Genomic DNA, 23,343 nt, shown 5'->3' with positions numbered 1-23,343 from the left:
CCAGCGTCATGTTTTCATTAGTTCTTTTTGAAAATATTTGAACATTCGGGATATCATCTCCCTACTCGACGGGATCCCGAACGGGTAGGGATCCCGAACATTCGGGATCCCAAACATTTGGGTCCTGACACATGTCGGGTACGGGATCGGGAGAAAAAAAAGATTTCCAATTATTATCGAGACGGGGATTGGGTAAGATGGTTACGGGATGGGTCCCTACCCGATTCCACCCCTAGCAGCAAGGAGAAAAAGTCTGTCGTCGCTTCAAAAATGCACGGCGGCTATCCGTCAACTGGCATATGGCGGTTCTGCCGACCAATTTGACGAGTACTTGCGAATGGGTGAAACAACTGCCCTCGAATGCTTGTCCAACTTTTGCCAATGCGTGATACAAATATATGGAGGTGAGTACTTAAGAAAACCCAATGCAACTGACATCACTCGTTTGCTTGAAATGCATGAGCAAAAGCATGGTTTCCCTGGGATCTTAGGAAGTCTTGATTGCATGCATTGGGTCTGGAAAAATTGTCCGGTTGCGTGGAGGGCACAGTACACGCGAAGCGATCATGGCTATTCAACAATTGTGCTTGAGGCAGTCGCATCTGTCGATTTGTGGATATGGCATGCATTTTTTTGAGTTGCTGGATCTTGCAATGATGACATCAATGTGCTTAATGAGTCACCTATTTTTAATGATGTCTTGAAAGAAAATGCACCGGAAGTTAATTTTATTGTGAACGGTACACAATATACAAAAGGATACTACCTAACAGATGGTATATATCCGGAATGGGTCACTTTCGTCAAGAGTTTTTCCTGCCCTCTGGATCCGAAAAGAATTAAATTTAAGGAAAGACAAGAGGCTGCAAGAAAAGATATCGAGCGGGCATTTGGGGTACTCCAAGCTCGTTGGGCAATTATAAGAGGTCCAGGGCGACATTTGTTTATGGACAAATGCAAAGAAATCATGTATACGTGCAAGATACAATCACAGCGAATCATGGCTCAACCAGTGAATTTGCTGAATACATTTGAAGAAATTTCGAGTTACGTGATATTCAGGTGCATCATCAACTTCGTCATGATTTGGTTGAACACATATGGGAAATATGCCATCGTGACGAGTAAATAACTAATTTATTATATATGAAATATTTAGTTATTCAATTCTAATTTTGTGAAATATTTGAACTATGTTGTAGTTTTTTTTTTAAATGTGTACGCTCGATGTTGTATTGTTGATGTTGTATTGTTTTCATTTAAATAAAATATTAATATTAAAAAAATTATATTGAATAATTGTCTAAAATATATTTATGAATAAATGATAGACGAAATATATTAAAAATATATATTAATTTTATTTAAATACAAAAATATATGTAAGTTAATAAAATGGTTATGGGACCCATAAATATTTGATTGGTGAGAGGTTTGATTGTGAAGTTGAGGATATTTGAGAGTGAGATATTTGATTGGTGGGACCAAATAAATATTTGGATGGTGAGATATTTCATTGTGAAAGTTGAGATATTTGAATAGTGAGATATTTGAAAGTTGATGTGGAAGTGAAGTCCACAAATACTTGGGAGAAATATCTCAAACTATTATGGATGCTCCTAGGTGATGAATTCAGAGAGAGAGAAAAGGGTGGAAATGAGCTGAAGAGAGAGAGAGAGCGCGCGCGAGCGCAAATAGGGTGGAAATGAGCTGAATTGAATACTATTAAAATATCAATATTCAAGTTTAATATATATATATATATATATATAAAGAATTGTTATCCTACGGACTTATTACTGCGGAATGCATCATTTTTTTTTCTAAATTCCCCCTTTCTCCTCCCTCCTCGCCTCAACAATCAGCATGTCGCGTGCCACCACGGGGAGAATCCACGATGTGCTCGCGATGGGGTTCTGCACGGCCTCGAACTTGCCGACACCTTCCTTCAAGAGGAGGATGGTCTCGACGACGAAGCAACCGTCGAGGAGCATCATCTGGACGAAGTCGTTGTTGGTGATGGAGGCGAGGTCGTCGGCGTACGCAGCGCGGGCGCGACGCTCGGAGACCTTGATGTGGCGAAGGTAGCCGACGAGCGCGTAGCAGGTGCTACGACCGAGGAACTTCTTGAGGCTGCGCCACTTGAGACGGTTCATGGAACAGAATAGAACACAACAAAAGGGTTTAGCCTTTTGTGTTGTCGCCGCCCAAGCTTTCCTGCTGCCGCCGCTGTCTACCGAACGCTGGCCAACCCTCGGCGTCCGTTGCTGCTCTGGCTAAAGGGGCATCACCTAAGGCTGCTATCGACGCCAGCAATTGTTGCTGTCACCGTCTGAGGCTGCTTCTGCTATCCAGGTTGCTGCCTCCATTCAAGGTGCTGCTCTCGCTGGTGGAAGCTTTGCATTGCTGCTCCCTCCGGCAGAAATTGTTCCACCCAAGGAGCTGTGCCGCCCAGCATGTCCTGTTCCAGCCAAGAGTATTTGTTGCTAGTACGTGGTTACTAAACCTCCGTAGATGAGTTGTGCCACCGGTGATGGGTTGCTCCGCCCAGCCATGCTGCTGTGCTACTAGAAGTTCTATTCCTGCTGAGTTAATGGTCGTCGAACAGCCCTGTCCCGGCCAGCAGTTGTTGCTGCTGAAACTCAGCCCTCGCAAGACTTAGTGCCGCTTGCCGGCAGCGAAGACTTTGCCTTCGAATAGCAACAAACCTCGCCTCCATCACCAGCAACGACTTCGTCCAGATGATGCTCCTCGACGGTTGCTTCGTCGTCGAGACCATCCTCCTCTTGAAGGAAGGCGTCGGCAAGTTCGAGGTCGTGCAGAACCCCATCGCGAGCACGTCGTGGATTCTCCCCGTGGTGGCACGCGACATGCTGATTGTTGAGGGGAGGAGGGAGGAGAAAGGGGGAATTTAGAAAAAAAAAATGATGCAATTTTGTCACATCAACAAGTCCGTAGCATTCCACAGTAATAAGTCCGTATATATATATATATATATATATATAGACATTCGAATTTTTGCTAGAGTTTAGTTCAAAATGAAATTGGACCTCCAGTTTGTTAGAGTTTTTTGAACTTGGATTCTAGTAGAATTAAACTAAACTACAGTTTGAAATTTTAAATTTGAGTTTTGTTGCAGTTATTCGAGTTTTAATTTAAATATATTTAAATTAAAATTGTGTAAAAATAAATAGAGAATTTGGTTTGAGTTTGATTTATTTGCAGTTCGTGAATAATCTTTCGGATTAAAAAAAAATATCTTCAAATTTGATAATTTGAAATACAAATTAAGTATTTTTTTGAACCGGTTGAAAAGCTCGATTCATTTGTGCTCCAAATAACAATAGTCGTCTTCTGTCGTACCTAGCTTTGCCAGTGGTGCAGATCATGCCGGAGTGGCTCTCCTAGGCTGTGCCAACCTTGACAGGGACTCAACCCAAGCATAACCATCAGCATCGTCCTACATAGTTTTTTAAATTCCCGTTATCTGATTACGCCGATAAGATTTTGGGTGCACATCTTACCTTTCACGTTCATGAGAACCTAATATTTTTTTTTTCAATTTAATTTTTTTTTGTATGTTTATTATTATAATCCAACTCTTCAACCTTAAGATTATATTTGATGAGGGGTAATCATCACTATAATATAATTAAGATTATATAATATTAATTATTTTGTTTGATGTTCCCTTATTTTAAAGTTGTAATGTAATGTGTTTTTGTCCGAAAGCGAGGAAGATGATAAGCCCGTTGTTTCCAAAGGTAACTATTAATCCTAAATTTTTATATATTAATTGAGTGAATTTGGTGTGATCCCCAGACATGTGTTTGGAACAATCACTGTCTAATATCCACTTAGTTTCCTACAATATGTAGAAGTTAAAAACTAATTTAGATTGAACATGAGTTGGAATTCGATTAGGGTGAATAAGTTAAGTTTAACATTAAGTTTAATTTTTTTAAATTTTAAGATTAATTTTAAATTTAAATTTAAAATTAAAATTTAAAAATTAAATTTAAGATCCTTAGTCATCTCACCCGATCTACGTTTTCAATCAGGAAATTTTATAATTTTGTGAGATGAGTTAAGTTTAATTTGAGGGTTTAGTTTAACTTTGTGTTAGATTCAAATTTAGTTTTAGATTCAACAAATAGACATTTTTTGGATAAACTTCTGGCTATGGTGAGTCACCTGGACATCATTAGAATAATCATTCCTTCGAGGTTTTCCAAATAGTTTCATCCACTGAACTTAGTACAAAATCTTGGTCTAACTAGTTAGAATTCGTAAAGGGTAGCTACAGTTAGTTCCACTAAGTTAAATGCACCAGGTTGAAGTCATATCTTCTTAGACATGCATAGACAGAGTTTCCCTAACCTACTATCATCTAAAACTTCACCAGTACTATTGGTCAAGTTAAATTTTTATCCCTATTTTGGCTAGTCCTAATTACCCAGCTGGGTAAGTTATTGATTTTTGGAGGTGCCAACTAATTTTGAGTCTCCCCCTGAATTATTGAACATTTGGGCTTAAGTTTTGAGTTTACGTCGATTTATTTTATAGTTATAGTGTACTTGGTTATAGCTTGTGTTTATGTTGTATTCTTTTAAGTTAGGTTTAATTAACTTAAGGTTTTTCCTTTGATTTGTATTTATTTTTAAAGTTTTAATTTAGAATTTAAGGGAGAGTCATTTGATTTATTTTGATTTATGTAATGAATTTTATCTTTAGGTAAATAATATTGATTGAGTCTTACTTGCGTGGTTAGACACGCTTTTGGAACCCAAGCTTTAATTTGATTTTTATTTTGGTTAACTAAAGAAATAAAAGTTTTGTTGGTTGAGCTGGACTTGTATCCAAGTCCGGACTTATTGTACACAGCTCTTTGTGATCAAAGTATCATGTCAAGGTACTTGGATCTAGTTGTAATTTTTGTAGTAATTCTTTTAATTCAATTATTTCATTTTTTAGTCTGAAATTATCATCCTCAAGTTTTGCAACTTGAGTTGGGATTTCAGGTTGAATTGGTTTAATTGTTGAACTTGATTTTAATTGTTCATTAAGTTTGTTTTTTTTTTGTTAGTTCATTATGCAATTTTCAGAGTTAGTTAATTTCTTATTTAAACATGCAATAATTCTGAAAAAAAACTTTTACTTAAAGTAAAGTATACTTCATCAGAACCTTCAGAATCGAGTGCGGACTTATGGCTCGATTCAAGTTCAGACCCGTCTTCTGATTCGTTCTTCGATCCTGATTCATAAGCCATCAGCGCGAGGTAGTTGGTGTGCTGTGGTTCTCCACCATCTGATTCATCTCCGGACGATTCGTCCCACATCGCTTTGAGGGCCTTCTTTTTCTTATAATTCGGGCAGTCGGTCTTGTAGTACCCCTTCTTGTTGCATCTCAAGCAGGTCACATTCTTGCTGTTAGAATTGGTGGTGGAGTTGATCTTTTGTATGTCCTTGCTGAAATTCTTCTTTCTCCTGGTGACATCTTTCTTACCAGCTTCATCAGGTGTTCTTCATCCTCTGAGTCTTGGTCAGACACAATTTCAGGTTCAGGTTTGGTTTTGGACTTTTCTTTTGATGTCCCTGCAATACGAGCAATATCTTTCTCGATTTTGGTGTTAGTTTGTTCGTGTAGTTCTAATTCATAAAATAGTTCGTCTAATTTTAATTTTGATAAATTCCTCGAAATCTTATAGGCATCCATAATGAGTGCCCACAGTGCATTTCGAGGAAACACGTTTAGAGCATACTTGATTAAATTCCGGTTCTCCATCTGGTAGCCAATGGTGTGAAGTTCATTGAGTATATCTTTTATTCTCACGTGCAGCTGACTGGCAGTCTCACCTTCCTGTATTTTTATATTAAATAATTTATTTAGATATAAGTCTCTTTTTGTTACCTTTGCGTCGTTGGTCCCCTCGTGTAGTTCTATAAGTTTGTCCCATAGTTCTTTGACATTTTGGTGAGGTCCGATGCGGTTCAACTCTTCTTTTGTTATCCCGCATTAGATTATGTTGAGGGTCTTGAAGTTAATTTATATTTTTTTCTTCATTTCCGGATTCCAATTTTTCGGGTCCATTGGAATTTCGGCACTGTCCATTGGAATTTCGGCGCTGTCCATTGGAATTCCAATTTTTCGTGTCGTCACCGTTGAAGAGTGGGGGCGAACGGTGTTGTATCCTTTGTTTTGGGTCATTTCACAGTCGTAGATAGAAAACTAAAAAGAGGTGCCAAAACTTGGTCTTGGATTAGCAGAGTTTGAGATATATAAAGAAAAAATATAAAAGAACTTTAGAGGTGTTGCACCAACTTCAAGTTAATATCGAACGAAAAAAATTATCTGAATAAGTAAAGTTTTACCAATTCAAATAGAATGCGGAAAATAACAAAAAAAAAAATAATTCCCCCGGCTTGATTGGTGGTTGCACTAATTCAGAGTAGAACCTGACTCTGATACCACTTGTTGGATCGATTGCACGTGAGAGAGGATGAATCTCGTGGTTTTCAAAAACTTGTTTTGTCGGTTTTAAAATCAAAAGTAGGCACAGCGGAGAGTAAGTGTGAAATCGAAATTAAAAAAAAGACACGGAAAGACACAAGCGGTTTACTTGGTTCGGAACCTTCGGCGACTCCTACTCCAAGACCCAAGTCCCGCGAATCTATCGATGGGTAATCCACTAAAGTCCTCTTCTAGTACCTTCGGAAGAGAAAATCGAGTACAAAGAAAGTTCGAACAAGTGCAACATACTGCACTTGTCCTTTTGCATTAATCAAATACACAAATGAAATGTTACCAACACTTTTAGAAATAGATGTAGGAGCACTCGTGTGTCGGTGTCGGTCTACCAGCCGCAATTAGAAGTTCTCGGAGCAGTTGTCGGGTGCAGTAGCTTCGCAGCAGAGTCGTAGCAGAAGCCTGGGGCATTCGGAAGCTCAAAAGGATGTGCGGTAGCTCGTATATCATTGTTGTGTGAATACCTTCTCGAGACAACCTTATATAAGGCATGGAAGGCGCCTTCCATAGCCGCTGAAGGCGCCTTCAATGGGTTAAACTTGATCTCGAACAACCCGGTGCTTATCCGCGGTGCGGTCAAAATTTCACCCTGCGGAAGGCGCCTTCCATAGCCATGGAAGACACCTTTGATGAACAGTAAGAAGGCGTCTTCCATCAAGCTTGAAGGCGCCTTCGGACACTGTTCATCCGAAGGCAAATGTACTCCTTTGTCTTGCAAAACAACGTTAGTCCAATAAACAAAATAATAACCTGCAAGACAAATGTTAGTACAATAATAATGAGTAGTATTAATAAGACCATCCACATCAGTATCCTCATCCAAAATCTAAAATTTAAGGTAAAAGAACTACTTTATTAAATTTAGATATCTATTTTCCACTGCATGATACATCAGCTTCCCTATAATTTGTCATATGTTTATTTTTTTTATTATTTTTTCTCTTTCCTTCATATTTATTTATTATTAGAGGGAGGAAAGAGATAGAGGAGAGAGAAATTTTTTATTAATAGAGAAAGGAGAGAGAAATTTTTTATTATTAAAGGGAGGAGAGAGAAATAGTATTTTAATGTTTAGGGAATGAAATCCATTCCCTAAATTTAAAGAACTACTATTCATAAAATGTATATTTAGGGAATGAGTAGGGTACCTGATGCGGATGTTTTTTTAATGCAAAATGTAAAATTTAAGGTAAAAGTTTAGTTTAGGGTAATTGATGTGGATGCTCTAAGTTCTTGTCCTCCCAGAACTAGGAACTAGTCAAGGTCTCAGATTAGGGATCCAAAATGAACCTAATCTGGATCGACGCCTACTGTCCCTTAACCGGGACGCGTCCTCACAAGGTCACTTTCCTCCAGTGACTTACCTTAACAACTTGCCAGACATCTGGTCAGGCCATCTACCTGTCTGGACTTCATACTAGCTATCTGATCGACCTATCGACCTAGTTAGATTTCTTGCCAGATATCCGATCAACCCGTCAACCTATCTAGATTTTGTACCAGCTATCCAGTCGGCCTGTTAACCTAGCTAGATTTCTTGCCAGATATCTGATTAACCTGTCGACCTATCTGGACTTCGTACCAGCTATCTGATCGGCCCATTGACCTAGCTAGATTTTCTGTCAGATATCCGGTCAACCTGTCGACCTATCTGGACTTCTCATGCACACTTAATCAAGTGGTTAGATCACAACAAAACCTAACTTAACTTACATGTCATTTATCAAAACATGAGTTAGATCGTTAGTGTAAACTGCACCAACAACCCTTGTATGTCGCCGCATGTGTGATGTGACAAGCGACTATTTGGATTTGATGTGATGGTTGCCTTTTCGAATTCAACGGTCATAATGAAGCCTCATTTTCCAAATCCTTGGATTGGACAGCTCTAGGCGATCGCAGATAATGATTTTAAACCCTAAACATCTCTCTTCACCTCATTGTCTTCTTCGTTCCTGCCTTCTTCTTTCCTACTTCTCAGCCTAAGTTCATCGTCGGCGATCTCTTTCTCTCCGGTAAGTTCCTTCTCCTTTCTCCCTTTTGACCTAAAATTTCATGGCAATCTCTCCTCCATCCCTGGTTGTTCTTGGGCTTTGATATATCTGCACCGAGTCTAAATTTAATGGTGACGAGGCCTATCAAATGAAACTTACCTATCCCCGGCGGTTATCAAATTGTCATTCCCTCTGCACACGATCGTCCTCACACACCTCCAGATGTTTTTTTTGCCCATTTTCAAGGACCAATTTTACGTTGGCCTATGTTTTCCCATCCATCCCTTTTTCTCTGAAATTTACACATACTTTCACATTCTCATGTATCAGTTAGTACCCAACTCCTTCAGACTACTGTGCGGAGTTGTTGTATTATTTCATCTGTACGGGATTCCTCTTGTGCCTCGTGTCTTTCATTACTTCTATTACCTGAAGCTCTTCAATCCGGGAACCTTCCTTTTCCAAGCCCAAGTGGGCGCTGTATATTTTGACAAAATGCCCTCCTCGAATAAACACTGAAAAAGCATTATTTCTATGTGTGTTTACCCACTCGGCCAACCTTTTTGACTAGCTGGCAGATTGAACTGTCCTAACCTCCTCCGCTCATGAGGAACCGAAGCTCGCCGACCTACCTTGAAGGAGCTGCGAGTCTGGCCAATTCAAGGTATCGAACCCTTCCTAAAGTGTTGTTAGTTAACATAATTATTGGATGTGACAAAAAAGTATGGGCATAACCTTTGAGTAGCTAGGACGAGCCCGTACACCAGTTTCTCGAGACAGGTGTAGCGACATTCAACATCTTTCAATATGTAACTTAAAAAGTACACCGGATGTTCTTTAACGCTATTCTGTCGCACCAACGCTAAGTTAACCGCTCTCTCTGTGGACGACAAGTACATCTAGAGCGGATCGCCAGTAATGGGCTTTGTAGTACAGGTAAAGAAGTTAAATAACTTTTAAGCTTCTCTAGCACCTTGTCGTACTCGGTGTCCTATTGAAACTTCGTAACTTGGCACAACACCTTGAAAAATGGGTGGCTACGATAGGATGACTTAGAGATGAATCTTGATAAGGTCGTAATCCGTCTAGTCAAACGCTGGGCCTCCTTCAAGTTGCTCAGAGGAGATATGTCCGGGAGTGCCTTCAATTTTCTCAGATTTGCTTCAATCCTCCGCTCGGTGACGATATAACCGAGGAATCTTCCACTTTTTGTATGCCCCGAATAGGCATTTGCTCGGGTTGAGCTTGACTCTATACTTCCTTAGCATTCGACAGGTTTCTTCTATATCTGCAAAGAGGTTAGTAGTTTATAGGGATTTTATCAAAATATCATCTACGTATACTTCCATATTTTGGCCAATCTGGTGGTGAAACACCGTGTTCATCACCCTCTAATATGTGGTTTCAATGTTCTTCAGCCTGAACGACATGACATTATAGTAGAAGGCTCTGTCCGCCGTAATGAAGCTGACCTTCTCTTGATCTTCCTTGGTGAGCAGAACCTAGTGGTAGCCATGGTATGCGTCCAACATGCAGATCAGCTCACAATCGGCCATAGAATCCACCATCTGATTGATAAGCGACAGTGGGTAGTAATTTTTCAGGCAAGCCTTGTTCAGATAACGGAAGTCGATGTAGACTCGCGATTTCTTACCTGGCTTAGAGACTAACACCACATTGGTGAGCCAGCTTAGGAACTGAACTTCGCATATGTGGCTGACTTCAAGTAACTTATCTACCTCCGCTTGGATGATCTAATTATGCTCCACATTGAAATCTCTTTTCTTTTACTTCATCGGTCTTGCGTCCGGTCGACATTGATGTACTCGGTAACCCGCCTGAGTAGATGATCGAAGCCTCTCGGGGGCTTCTTGATGAGTGGCCGAAAGAATTCATCATCCACCAGTCCTTGTGAGAAAGAACTCACTAAGATCTCTGGAGTGACTGATGGAATCTCCATGGTCACTTAGTTAAATCTCTTAATATAAGTCCGTAATGTTTCCTTGGGCCCTTATTTGACCGCGAATAGGTTGACATTCTTCTTCTGATAGCGGCGACTACTTGCGAAGTGATGAATAAACACCGTTCGAAAGTCTTTAAAGTTGCGAATATATCTGATCGGCAATCATTTGAACCACCTTTACGCTGATCTGGAGAGCGTGGTGAGGAATACTCAGCAATTGAGTCCATCAGTGTACTAGTGAAGCGTGACCATGTTGTCAAACTTGATCAGATGATCCTAGGGGTCGGTTACCCCCATGTATTTCCCGATCGTCAGTGGTCTATAATGACATGGCAGTTGGTCGTCAAGGATCTCCTGAAAGAATTGCTTATTGATCCGATTGGGAGAGTCATCAAGTCGAGGTGCTTTTCCTTTCCGTCCATCCCGGAGGAGCACATCCTTTGAAGAGGAACTCTGTGGTTTTTTCACCCGACTCTGCTCTTCCGATGGCATGCGGAATAATGCATGGTGGTAAGGAATTAGTGCATTCAGTGGTTCTCCGAAGACACCAGTCGGCATGTTGTTTGGTTAGCGCACAGCAGGATTTTCCGCTCGGCCTCTGGGATCAGCTTGCTAAACCGTCGATGACACGACAAGGTCATTTGGCACTCAGCCTTCAGTCGTTGCTTCTTGTTGCTGTTGCACCATTTTTGTAGCTCGAGCATTTATGAGCATCTCCAACTCTTATTATGTTAGCGTCACGGTGGTGAGTCGTCCAGCATCTTCCATCTTTTTGATTTGAATGCAAGAAAAGATTCCTACAGACGACGCCAAATATATTCCTATCCGAAAGCAGGGAAGATGGAAAGCTTGGAATGTGACTGGAAGTTTGACGAAACGAAGACTCCGCGTAGTCCTGCAACACAAAATCGTTAGTGCCAGGTCAGAGTGTTGGCCCTCCGAAGCTCAAGTTAGTTTCCGGTGATGTAGAGAATAGTGGAAAACTGTAGCTAAAGTGTGTAGAATAATGAAGTTGTACATATCTCCACCTGTAAATGGGATCCCCCTTTTATAGTATCACTGTAAGGTTACGACCTTACTTGAACATGATCTGTTCTATAGGCTCGTACAACTGTATCCTTGGGATTTCAAACTGTAAGGTCTGCGCACGTATCTCAAAGCGTGCGTACTTTTTCCCAAGTGTCCTATTAAAAGACAAGTCAAAAAGTATCACCGATACCTTTCTTTAAGCAAGCATGCATATCTTTGATGCAACAGGTTGGAAGCTTCTAAAGTATGATTTACCTACGGAACATGCTCTGTTGTCAATGACACAAACCTCCAAAAGGGTACAAGGAGATACATAAGTGGGTCCCGCTGTAGGTCGATCAGCGTCCTCTCGGTCGGGGCACCCCCGCTCGGTCATGCTGAACAGAGCAATCTTCCTCCGCTCGTCTTCTTCGTTAAGCGGAGGGCCGCCTTTTACCCGGACGAACACGTCAGTTGCTTGGCAAGGACGATGATCGGGGAAGGCACTGTCTATTCGCCTCTTGATCTTGTGTTATCTGCTTGCCCTCGCTCGTCTGTTCGGTCCTTCCATTCGTGCAACCATAACTGATCCGCTCAGCTGACTTTGACACCTTGTTTGACTTTGACCTCCTCATCAGCCGGTTTTCCTTACTTTGGCCTACTTTTGGTAAGACCCCTCTTCATCACTGTATCATAATGTAATCTGGATTACAAAAGATAATAAAGTTTTGTAATCTGGATTATAAGGCCAACAACACATAATTCAAATTACATTCCAAGCTCAATATTTAACTAAACTTTAAATGTCAAATATAACCCTAGTCTATTTCTTGTACCAACCGGTCATTGAGGCCACTGCTGTTGTCGACTGTTGCCTGCCTCCGTCATAGCCGCTGACGTCGGCTGTCATAGATGTCATTGTCGGTCACCATCGCCACTGCCCACCACTGGTTGCGAAAAATTTCAAATAGAAAAAAATTTTAGGTTTATATTAGATGTGTGACATAAAATCTCTACTATGAATTGTGCAACAGTAGTCTAGGTGCCTGGACCACAGTCCAGACACCTAGATTTTTTTAATCAATATTTCCCTAAGAAAATACTATACCTTGTAAACATCTAAAGTTTTTAATCGTGAACACTATAACCCAATATGGAAGTCTTGACCCTAGAAGGAAAATCTTATTTATTAGTTTAAACCTATTATAATCCAACTCCTAAATTCTAAAATTTTAAACTCTAAATCCATATAATATACCTCATGAGAATCTAAAACTGTTAATCTTAAACACTATTAACTAAGAGGTAAGTATGAACAATAGAAGAAAAATCTTATTAATTATTCAAATACATTATAATCTTACCCTTAAATTTTAAAATTTTGAACCATAAATATACATAATATATCTAACAAAATATAAATTAAAAACAAAAAAAAAAATACAATTTGCTTACCTTGATTGAATCTAGATGCTTAGATTCAACTTTAGGTGTCTAAATTCAATCCAGACATCCCTGAGATCTACAAAATCATACGATGATCCTATCCGAGAATCGAGTCGACGGACGCTGGGGAGATGGCTCTCACGTTGACTGGATGTAGACTGAAGATGACGTGGACCTCCAACGAGTTGAGCCTGCAACCAAAAGTCATTAGTGCCGAGCTAGGGAGGGGTTCCCCCGCGATGACCCTCCGACGCTCAAGTCAGTCACCGACGGCAAGCGAATGAAGTAGAGAAGAGAAAAGAGCAGCAACATAACTGTAGCTATAGTAGTGAACATACCTCTAATGAAGCTTTAGGTCTCCTTATATAGGACCCCCGGGAGCGCGCGTGTACGCTTGTCTTTGACAAGACAGCGGAAGCTTCTACCGTACAATCCTCCGCCTGACCATGCGCTGACCACGCCGTTTACTAGTAGCGAGGGTTCCTAGAAGGATATCACCAGTTGCTCCTCTTGTCCGTTACTGAGCCGAGCAGGGGAGCCGCTCAGCCAGTCTGTCATCCGGCTGATATCGCGATGGGCCGAGTGGGATGTCCGTTCGGCCAATGGTCTGGTATCTTGGCTCCATCCTGTCGAGAGAGGGAGCCATGCCTACTAGGTCGGGGATGTGTCCGCTGTTCGGCCGAGCAGGTCGGTCACTCTGCCTCCGTTCCTCCATACTTGGGCTTTTTAGGTGTTGGAAGCTCGGTATCTGGATGAGCTGTCGTAGTGTCGAGTCGGATATCCCCCGTGCCAATCTGGCAGATGGATCGCCTGATCGGATGAACTCCCAGGGCACTGACCACCTTGACTTCCTGCTAGGCGGGCCCCACCTTACCACCGGATCACGTGTCTCTCCCTCAAGTCTAGTCGAAGGAAGTTGCAAGTCCGACTGATTGGACAAGTAGTCTGTGTTGGTGTAACATCCCTCAGGTCAAGGTTGACCTGGTTGACCAAGCTGAGTCTTGGTTTGAGTTTAGATGTTTGACAATAAGAAATTGATTGAAGAAGAGTCAAGTAGGTCAAGGTTGACCGGATACTTGACTGGGAAGTCCTAACTGGGATGTTAGGTAGAATGAAAGTCCTGGTGAGTGAAGCCAGGTGAAAGCCCTAGTGAGTGAAGCTAGGCAGATGGAGAACCCTAGTGAGTGAAGCTAGGTGAAAGTCCTGGTGAGTGAAACCAGGCAAGGGAAAATCCAGATGGATCAAGGATGATCGGACATCTGGTGTTGGGAAGTCCAAGTAGGTCAAAGGATTGACTGGATACTTGGCACGAGGAAGTCCAAGTAGGTCAAAGGGAGTGATCAGATACTTGGCATGAATAGAAAAGTCCAAGTGGGTCAAAGGGATTGACCAGACACTTGGTGGGAAGTCCTAGCAGGTCAAAGGAGTGATCAGATGCTAGGCATGGTGTACCAACAGGTCAAGGTTGACCGGGTGTTGGTTTGGTAGGCTTGGGACTTGGTTTTGGGCAAAAACCAAGTACTGGATCGATCAGTGGATCGATCCAGGAGCTAGATCGATCAGTGGATCGATCCAAGCCTTTCCTAGCGAACAGAGAGCCTCTGGATCGATCCGTGGATCGATCCAGATGTCCCAATCGATCAGAGGATCGATTGGGATGCGGCTGCTTCGCGCGATAAGCGCTGGATCGATCCATGGATCGATCCAGGTGTTTTTCCCAGAGCACAGAGGCGCTCTGGATCTATCCGTGGATCGATCCAAAGCCTCCCCGATCGATTGGGAACATTCGAATCGATCGGGATCCGCCGTTGGCGTCGATAAAGGCCGCAGGCGCATGATTCCTTCGGCATCGCTTCTCCGATTCACTCCAGATCTCTCGCCAGCTCCTCCACAGCACTCACAAAGCTCAGATCGCCAGTTCTTGAAGGATCTTGGAAGTTCTCCAAGTCAAGAGGCGGATCAAAGCCAAGAAGAGAAGCTAGGGTTAGGGTTTATACTCATTGTAAGCTTGTAAGCTTGTATTTCTTGTATCCTTTCCCTCTCTTCTTGTATTGAGACTTGTAGGGCTTCTCCGCCCTTGGTAGTTACCATAAAGGAGAGTTTTATTTAGTGGAGGGTGTGTGCGTTGGTGTGGATCCTTGGATTAGTCACCTCTTGTGAGGTGGATACCAAGTAAGCCAACCGTGTTAGCGTTGTGTGATTGTTTCTTTGTATTTCCGTTGCACATCTTTGAAGAAACAAGCAACGCCGAGCAACGAGCCAACGCGACGAGCTATTCACCCCCCCTCTAGCTACTTTTGGTCCTAACAAGTGGTATCAGAGCAAGGTTGCTCTTCACCGGAATCACCGCCGGAAGGGGCAAACATAACAAGCAAAGCTAGAGGGTGAAGAAGTTGGAGCAAATTCATCAAAGTCAAAGAATTCAAGAAGCTCAACTTCAAGATGCAATTCCAAGATGGACTTGGATTTGATACAAGGGTGGCTACACCATACACATCCACAAGCTTCGATTCTTGGAGATCAAGAATTGAAAATTTCTTGATGATGGAGATAGAGCAATGGTTTGCTCTAATGGAAGGTTTTAAGGCTCCAAGGAATTCAAAGGGCAAAGTTCTCAAAAGGAGCAAATGGAGCCAAGAACAAATCCAAAGATGTGAGGCCAATGACAAAGTGACCAAGCTTTTGGTCAATCTATTGCCGAGCAACATCTTGGAGAAAATTGGAGAAGTTGAAGATGCAAAGGAATTATGGAGCAAATTGGCCAAGCTTCATGAAGAGATCCCCTCCACTGTACAAGAGCAAGAAGTATCCAGAGAGGGTGACTCTTTGGAGCAAGACCAAAAGGAGGACTCCGAGGTTGAGAGATGCTCAACCTCCGAAGAAGAGGAAATCCAAGAAGCTTCATCCTCAAGGGAATGCAACGAAGGGAACAAGGAGGGAGCATACTCCTTGTTTCATATTCAAGATGATGAAGCCTCCACCTCTAGGATTGAGGGGGAGCAATCCTTGGTGACGCCGGATCAAGAAGAAGTAGAAGCTTCTACATCCGGGTCAAGAGACAAAGAGGAGGAAGAAGATTCTACCTCCACAAGTCAAGAAAAATCAAATGGAGGAGAATCAATGTCCGATCAAGAGGAAGCTTCTACCTCCGGATCCAAAGAAAATGCCACCCCTACAAGCAAAGGTATAAATATTTCAATTAATAATAAAAATCATATTATATGCTTTGAGTGTAGGGAACATGGGCACTACAAGAGCAAGTGCCCTAAATTGGCCAAGAAGAAGGGCCAAGTGGCACAAAAAGGCAAGGTGAAGCCCAAGGAGATCATCCCCAACACAAAGAAGAGCAAGAAGCATATTATATGCTTCTCTTGCAATCAAAAGGGGCATTACCGAAGTCAATGCCCCAAGGGGAAGAAGGTGGTCAAGGCTCAAGGAGGCACTAGTCAAGGGGGAGCCTCCAAGGTAAAGAAGAAGGTATCTTTTATTGAGCCTACCCCTTTACATTATGGTAAAAAGCATGATAGTTCTAATTTTTATCATTTTAATGCGATTTACCATAAGAATAGGAAGCATGAGGGCTTTAAGGAAAAACATGTGGCCCTACATGCCAAAACTACCCAATCTAAGGTTAGGAAGGTAGATGGACACTTGGGCAAGAACACTAAGGAAAATAGGTACAAGCCCAAAAACAAAAATGCTCATGGGTGTAATGAAAAATCAAAATCTAAGGATTTAATGATAGAAAATCAAGTCTTGAGATCAAGACTTGATAAAATGGAAAAGACCCTAAAAAGGATGGAAAATATTCTAAAAGTGCAAAATGAGCATAACCTAGGTTTGGGATACAAACCCAAAGCTAAAAGGGATGTGCCTAGTTATCATAGGGTTCCATATAGCTATGGAACAAACCCTAAGTCTAGAGGTCAAGTCAAAGATACAAGGGAAGATATCCCTAGAAGTCTCTTTGCAACCAAAGTGACTAAGACTTCTAAGAAGTCTAAGAAAGTCACTAACAAGGTCACAAGGGAGGCTATCCCTAGAGTTGACCTAGAAAATGTGACCAAGGCTTCTAAGAAGCCCAACAAGGTCACTAGGAAGGTTTCTAGGGAAGTTATCCCTAGTGAGTACCTAGAGCATCCAAGGAGCACCAATAGGTGTTGGGTTCCTAGGAGCATTTTCTCTACCCCATAAATGGGTTAGAGAGTGTCAACTCCGATTAGAAGGGTAGTTAACCCAACTTTGAGGAAATTGACACTCAAGGAGCATTTTCAAGGTTTTGTTAACCTTTGAAAATGAAATGGAAGTATTATTTACTCCTTGAAAGAGTAAAATGTGCCTAATGGTGGAAGAATTGATTTTAATCTTAAATGGCGCATATTGGAAAATTCAGAAGAACTACCAAGTTGAGATTTTGGTATGTTCTTAGGAAATTTAAGGCAATCCGGGCCTTAATTTAAAAGTGCTACTCTTGTGAAAAATGAAATATGCCAACATTTGAGGATATGCTTAATTTCGACTGGCATAAATTAATCAAGGAAATTAGAAATGTCAATTTAGGCTTTGGCATTTTCTTGAAGCACTTTAGGGCAATCTAGGTTTAAGTTGTAAGATTAGCTAAGATTTTAAGGATACTTAGATAGTTAATCTAGGTATATTTTATTTATGCTAAATCTTGCCATGATTGTTTGCCCATCATATGCCATGACATTATGTCTATTTTTGCATTCATGTTTTATTATGCAAAATCCAAAAATACCATGTCATGACATTCATACATCATGTAGTTATAGGAATCTTTCTTTTGAAAGTTATTTTATTTTGATGTATGCCATAACATTATCATGCATTAGTTTAATTCCTTGTAATTAAGGACAAATGACATTTTAGCAACACTTATTAACAAGTGACATCCTAGGTGGATGTCTAATATCTTTAAAATGCCTAGATAGATATGCATGATCCCTAGATTAGGGCAAAACCAAAATCTACATCTCACAAAGACTATAAGGTGACTTGTATGTGGTTTAGTGCACATTAGATACAAGTGAGATGTTAGGATGATGAACAAAGCTCAAGATGTTGATTTAGTGCATTCTTTTGAGTTTTTAGGTTCATCAAAACACATAGTTATGTGTTTTCCCATCATTGGGAAAGCTAATGTACAAGTCATGTGCATTATGCCCAAGGAACATGATGGGATATTGGTTTTAAAAATGTTTTAAAAATGCTTTTGGAAAACCATGGTGAAGGCTATCTTTTGATAGTAATCACCATTGAATAGTTAGACACAAACTTAAAGAAAACGCTAAAGTTTTAGCAAGTTTTCAATCTTGTGTCAATCTTTGAAAATATGATGTATTTTCATAGAAAACTATTTTTCCATGATTAAGTATGCCCTAAATAATGTCTACACGAAATTTCATGATTTTTGAATTTTTGTAGAATTTTCTAGGGGTTTCTGAAGTTGACTGAAATGGAATTTCAGCAACTATCAGAGCTCCGATCGATCCATGGATCGATTGGAGTGCCTGAATCGATCCGTGGATCAATTCAGAAGGCAAGTCCCCCGCGAGCAGAAGCTCGCTGGATCGATCAGCCGATCGATCCAGGTAGTCTGAATCGATCAGTGGATCGATTCAGAAAGGTTCAATCGATTGGAACCCAACTCCAATCGATCCAAGTTGCTGATTTTGGCTGGGAAGGCCTGATTTCAGCATCTTTGAACCCCTTTGAGTCTAGGTAACCATTCCAAACCCCCCAAAATATATTTGTATACATACAAGGGTGTTTTCATGTGAAAACAAGGATGGATTGGTTAAGGAAGGCTTCATTGAAGTTTAGGTTGAGGTTTGTTTCAAATTTTAAGTATTTGAACCTCAAAACTTCTAAATTTGGGTTTCCTAAAGGTTTAGAGATTCCAAGTCATTGTTGGTGCAATGACAGAAGTTACCACCATGTCTTTAGGGGGAGGGACTCTTTAAAGACATGAAAAATTAGTTTTCATAAACCTTGGAAGGTGGTTAACCTTTTTTAAAGAAAATGCTCATGTATGAGTTTTTGAACTTGAAATGGGGAGTGGATATCCTCATTATTTCAAGTGGGAACTCAAGTGGTTAGAAAATACTCAAGGTTGGGTATTTGTCTACATTGAGGGAGAAGTTAAGGATAAATGAAGGGTATGAGACCTTCATTATCGTGTTGATCACAACAAGTGATGTTGTGAACAACGAGGAGCAACTCTTCAGGGGGAGAGTCGTCAACAAATTGATTTGTTGATGTGTACCTAAAATTGGGGCATGGGTTGATGTGTGCCCAAAGATGGGTTGATGTGTGCCAATAGGGGGAGAATGAAAGGACCTGTGAATGGGTGTAAGTTAGGCTTTCATTATCTAGAGGGAGTGTGCCCTCTTAGGAGGAGAATGAAGAGCTTAATTTATGTGTTCATTACCTAGTGGCATGAAGATTGAGGCTATAGGATTAGCCTAACTTACATGTGGTATTGTAAGTGTTATTGTGGTATTGTCAAACATCAAAAAGGGGGAGATTGTTGGTGCAACATCCCTCAGGTCAAGGTTGACCTGGTTGACCAAGCTGAGTCTTGGTTTGAGTTTAGATGTTTGACAATAAGAAATTAATTGAAGAAGAGTCAAGTAGGTCAAGGTTGACCGGATACTTGACTGGGAAGTCCTAACTGGGATGTTAGGTAGAATGAAAGTCCTGGTGAGTGAAGCCAGGTGAAAGCCCTAGTGAGTGAAGCTAGGCAGATGGAGAACCCTAGTGAGTGAAGCTAGGTGAAAGTCCTGGTGAGTGAAACCAGGCAAGGGAAAATCCAGATGGATCAAGGATGATCGGACATCTGGTGTTGGGAAGTCCAAGTAGGTCAAAGGATTGACTGGATACTTGGCACGAGGAAGTCCAAGTAGGTCAAAGGGAGTGATCAGATACTTGGCATGAATAGAAAAGTCCAAGTGGGTCAAAGGGATTGACCAGACACTTGGTGGGAAGTCCTAGCAGGTCAAAGGAGTGACCAGATGCTAGGCATGGTGTACCAACAGGTCAAGGTTGACCGGGTGTTGGTTTGGTAGGCTTGGGACTTGGTTTTGGGCAAAAACCAAGTACTGGATCGATCAGTGGATCGATCCAGGAGCTAGATCGATCAGTGGATCGATCCAAGCCTTTCCTAGCGAACAGAGAGCCTCTGGATCGATCCGTGGATCGATCCAGATGTCCCAATCGATCAGTGGATCGATTGGGACGCGGCTGCTTCGCGCGATAAGCGCTGGATCGATCCATGGATCGATCCAGGCATTTTTCCCAGAGCACAGAGGCGCTCTGGATCGATCCGTGGATCGATCCAAAGCCTCCCCGATCGATTGGGAACATTCGAATCGATCGGGATCCGACCGTTGGCGTCGATAAAGGCCGCAGGCGCATGATTCCTTCGGCATCGCTTCTCCGATTCACTCCAGATCTCTCGCCAGCTCCTCCACAGCACTCACAAAGCTCAGATCGCCAGTTCTTGAAGGATCTTGGAAGTTCTCCAAGTCAAGAGGCGGATCAAAGCCAAGAAGAGAAGCTAGGGTTAGGGTTTATACTCATTGTAAGCTTGTAAGCTTGTATTTCTTGTATCCTTTCCCTCTCTTCTTGTATTGAGACTTGTAGGGCTTCTCCGCCCTTGGTAGTTACCATAAAGGAGAGTTTTATTTAGTGGAGGGTGTGTGTGTTGGTGTGGATCCTTGGATTAGTCACCTCTTGTGAGGTGGATACCAAGTAAACCAACCGTGTTAGCGTTGTGTGATTGTTTCTTTGTATTTCCGCTGCACATCTTTGAAGAAACAAGCAACGCCGAGCAACGAGCCAACGTGACGAGCTATTCACCCCCCCTTCTAGCTACTTTTGGTCCTAACAGTCTGGTGACCGATTGGCCGATCGACCAATGGGTTGGTTGCGTCCTGATCGGTCCATGTAGGGCTAATCTCCTAGGTCGTTCAACACCCTGAGGACTTGGGATATTTCTCTTTCGGCATCTTCGGATGGACGCGACCTGCGCGGTCAATGCTGACGTCTCTTGAATCTCCTTGAAATTCGTGCAAATCACCCCCATTAAGGTCTAACACGCGCCCCCACCCATTAAATGTTGCCCTGTGGGAGGGCGCCACATGTCGTTGCCGCAGCCGCCGCACGTTCGAGGTGACAGCTGCAGATATGACGTTTAGCGGTTTGAATTCAATGGCTGGATGTGTACCTCGATTCTTGTGCCCTAGATCGGACGATTCTGGTCGGTCGAGCCAATCTTTATAAAGGCGCAGCACCGCCTCTGTCTCTACTAGAGCTGTAAACAAGCTGAGCCGAGCTGAGCTTTGGGGTGTTCAAGCTTGTTTGATAACGTAACCAAGCCGAGCTAAGCCGAGCCGAGCTTAAAATGAACCAAGCTTTTGAAATGAATGTTCAAGCTTGACTTGATTTATTTTTTATGAGCTTGAGCTTGTTTGAAGCTTGGCTTGAGCTTGGTTTATTTACATATTATCAAGCTCTCAATTCAAGATTGACTTGAGCTTGGTTTGAGCTTGGCTTGAGCTTGGTTCGAGCTTTGCTTGAGCTTGGTTCGAGCTTGGTTCGTTTAGATGTTATGAAACTTTCAATTCAAGCTTGTTTGATTGTTTGAAACTTTTAATTGTTTGATTGGTTATTGAGCTTGATAATTTAAATTTATTTATTTATTTATTTTATTATTTATTTAGCATATTGAAAAGAGTTTTATTAATGAATATGGTTCATGAACGTTGTTCATGAATGTTGTTTACGAACGTTGTTCACGAATGTTGTTCACCAACGTTGTTCACGAGCGTTATTCACGAACGTTAACGAGCTGAATACATATGTGTTCAAGCTTGTTTATTTAACTTAACGAGCTGTTCAAGCTTGTTTGTTTAATCTTATTTATATTGAACGAACTTAAATAAGCTCTTACCAAGCTGAATACCAAGCTTGTTCACGAACGCTTGGTTCATTTACAGCCCTAGTCTCTACTCTGCATCTTCTTCGTGTGCTCCGACGATTCTGCCCATGTCCAGTGCTTCGGCGATCCTCGGCTTCTTCCTCCAACGACCTTTCTCTCCGTAAGCCCTTCGACCTTTCACAATCTCCCTGCTTCTTTGTAGCTTTCGTAGTCTTTCCTTTTTCCTATGTTTGCTTGGTTTTTCCCGATCGTCTTCTCCGTCGAACCTTCTACTTTTTCGTTTTCCGATAATGGCGAGCTCCTCTCAGCCGTCCGACCTCACTCCCGGTCTCTGGTATATTACCATGGAGACCTGGTTCGATGCGGGCGACGCAGCGAGCCTCATAAACGTCTTTGACCTTCCTCCTGACCATGAAATAGTCCTGGCCTCCCCTTTCGATCGACCTAATGACCCGTTAAACGACATTGTTTGTTTCTTCTGAGATCAATTCATGGTCGGTCTTCGGTTTCCCATCCATCCTTTCATAACCGAGGTCTGTAATTATTTCCGTGTCCCTTTGGCTCAGCTCGTCCCCAATTCTTTTCGCCTCTTGTGCGGTGTGGTTGTCTTGTTCAAGGTGCACGGTATCCCCTTGACCCCCAAGTATTTTATTACTTCTACTATCCCAAGCAGTCCGAGCTGGGTACCTATCTCTTCCAGTCTCGGGTCGGCTTGGTATTCTTTGACAAAATATCATCTTCCAATAAGTATTGAAAATATTACTTTTTCTACATGCGGCTTCCCGAGTGGCCAAACTTTCGCACTCAGTGGCAGGTCGGACTTCCTCCTCAACCAGACTTGAAGAAGTATAAGACCCGACCAGAATACCTCCACGTGGCGAGCATGCTATCCGGCCAGAAGTTTGACATCAGCAAGCTACTGCCGGATGGTGTTATGTATATGTTCGGGTTGAGCCCGAGCCGAACAAAGCTCCTCAGTAGCCTAGGTATAAAATTTCTCAACCTGCTCCCTTAAGTCTAACTGATTTTTTCCTTCTTTTGCAGCTGACATCATGATGTTCGCTCGGACGACCGGTATAATGAAGCTCAAGCAGGTTGAGATTGTAACGACCACCCTTCTTACTACTACTACACTCTAAGGATGACCGTTACTTAACTACTAACTCTACTTAACCGGTATAATTAAAAATCACATGGAAACCCTACCGAAAAATTTCGACAGAGTCTCCCCTGTACCGGTGACCATATTCAACAATACATGCAATATATACTTAGCCACAAGTGGCTGGAACACATATCAATCAACCACGCAGTTAAATAAATATCAAACACACAAATATCTACTTACTAAACTGAACTCATCCTACATGTAATCTAAACAGAATAATATCAAATGACATGAACTTAAAATACAGCTCAAATGTTTACAATAACTAAAATGCGG

At 41.8% G+C, this 23,343-nt stretch overlaps 1 protein-coding gene across 1 annotated transcript; it reads left to right on the top strand.

Annotated features, from left to right (window-relative positions):
* The first annotated feature begins 208 nt into the window (after positions 1–208).
* Positions 209–637, top strand: LOC122040950. Its single transcript, XM_042600443.1, has one exon. It carries the CDS (start codon positions 209–211, stop codon positions 635–637), a length of 429 nt encoding a protein of 142 aa, XP_042456377.1.
* Positions 638–23,343: the final 22,706 nt, after the last annotated feature.

The sequence above is a fragment of the Zingiber officinale genome, chromosome 1B, assembly GCF_018446385.1.
Source record: "Zingiber officinale cultivar Zhangliang chromosome 1B, Zo_v1.1, whole genome shotgun sequence".
Lineage (NCBI taxonomy): Eukaryota > Viridiplantae > Streptophyta > Magnoliopsida > Zingiberales > Zingiberaceae > Zingiber > Zingiber officinale.
This window is presented reverse-complemented; position numbering and strand designations above follow the sequence as displayed.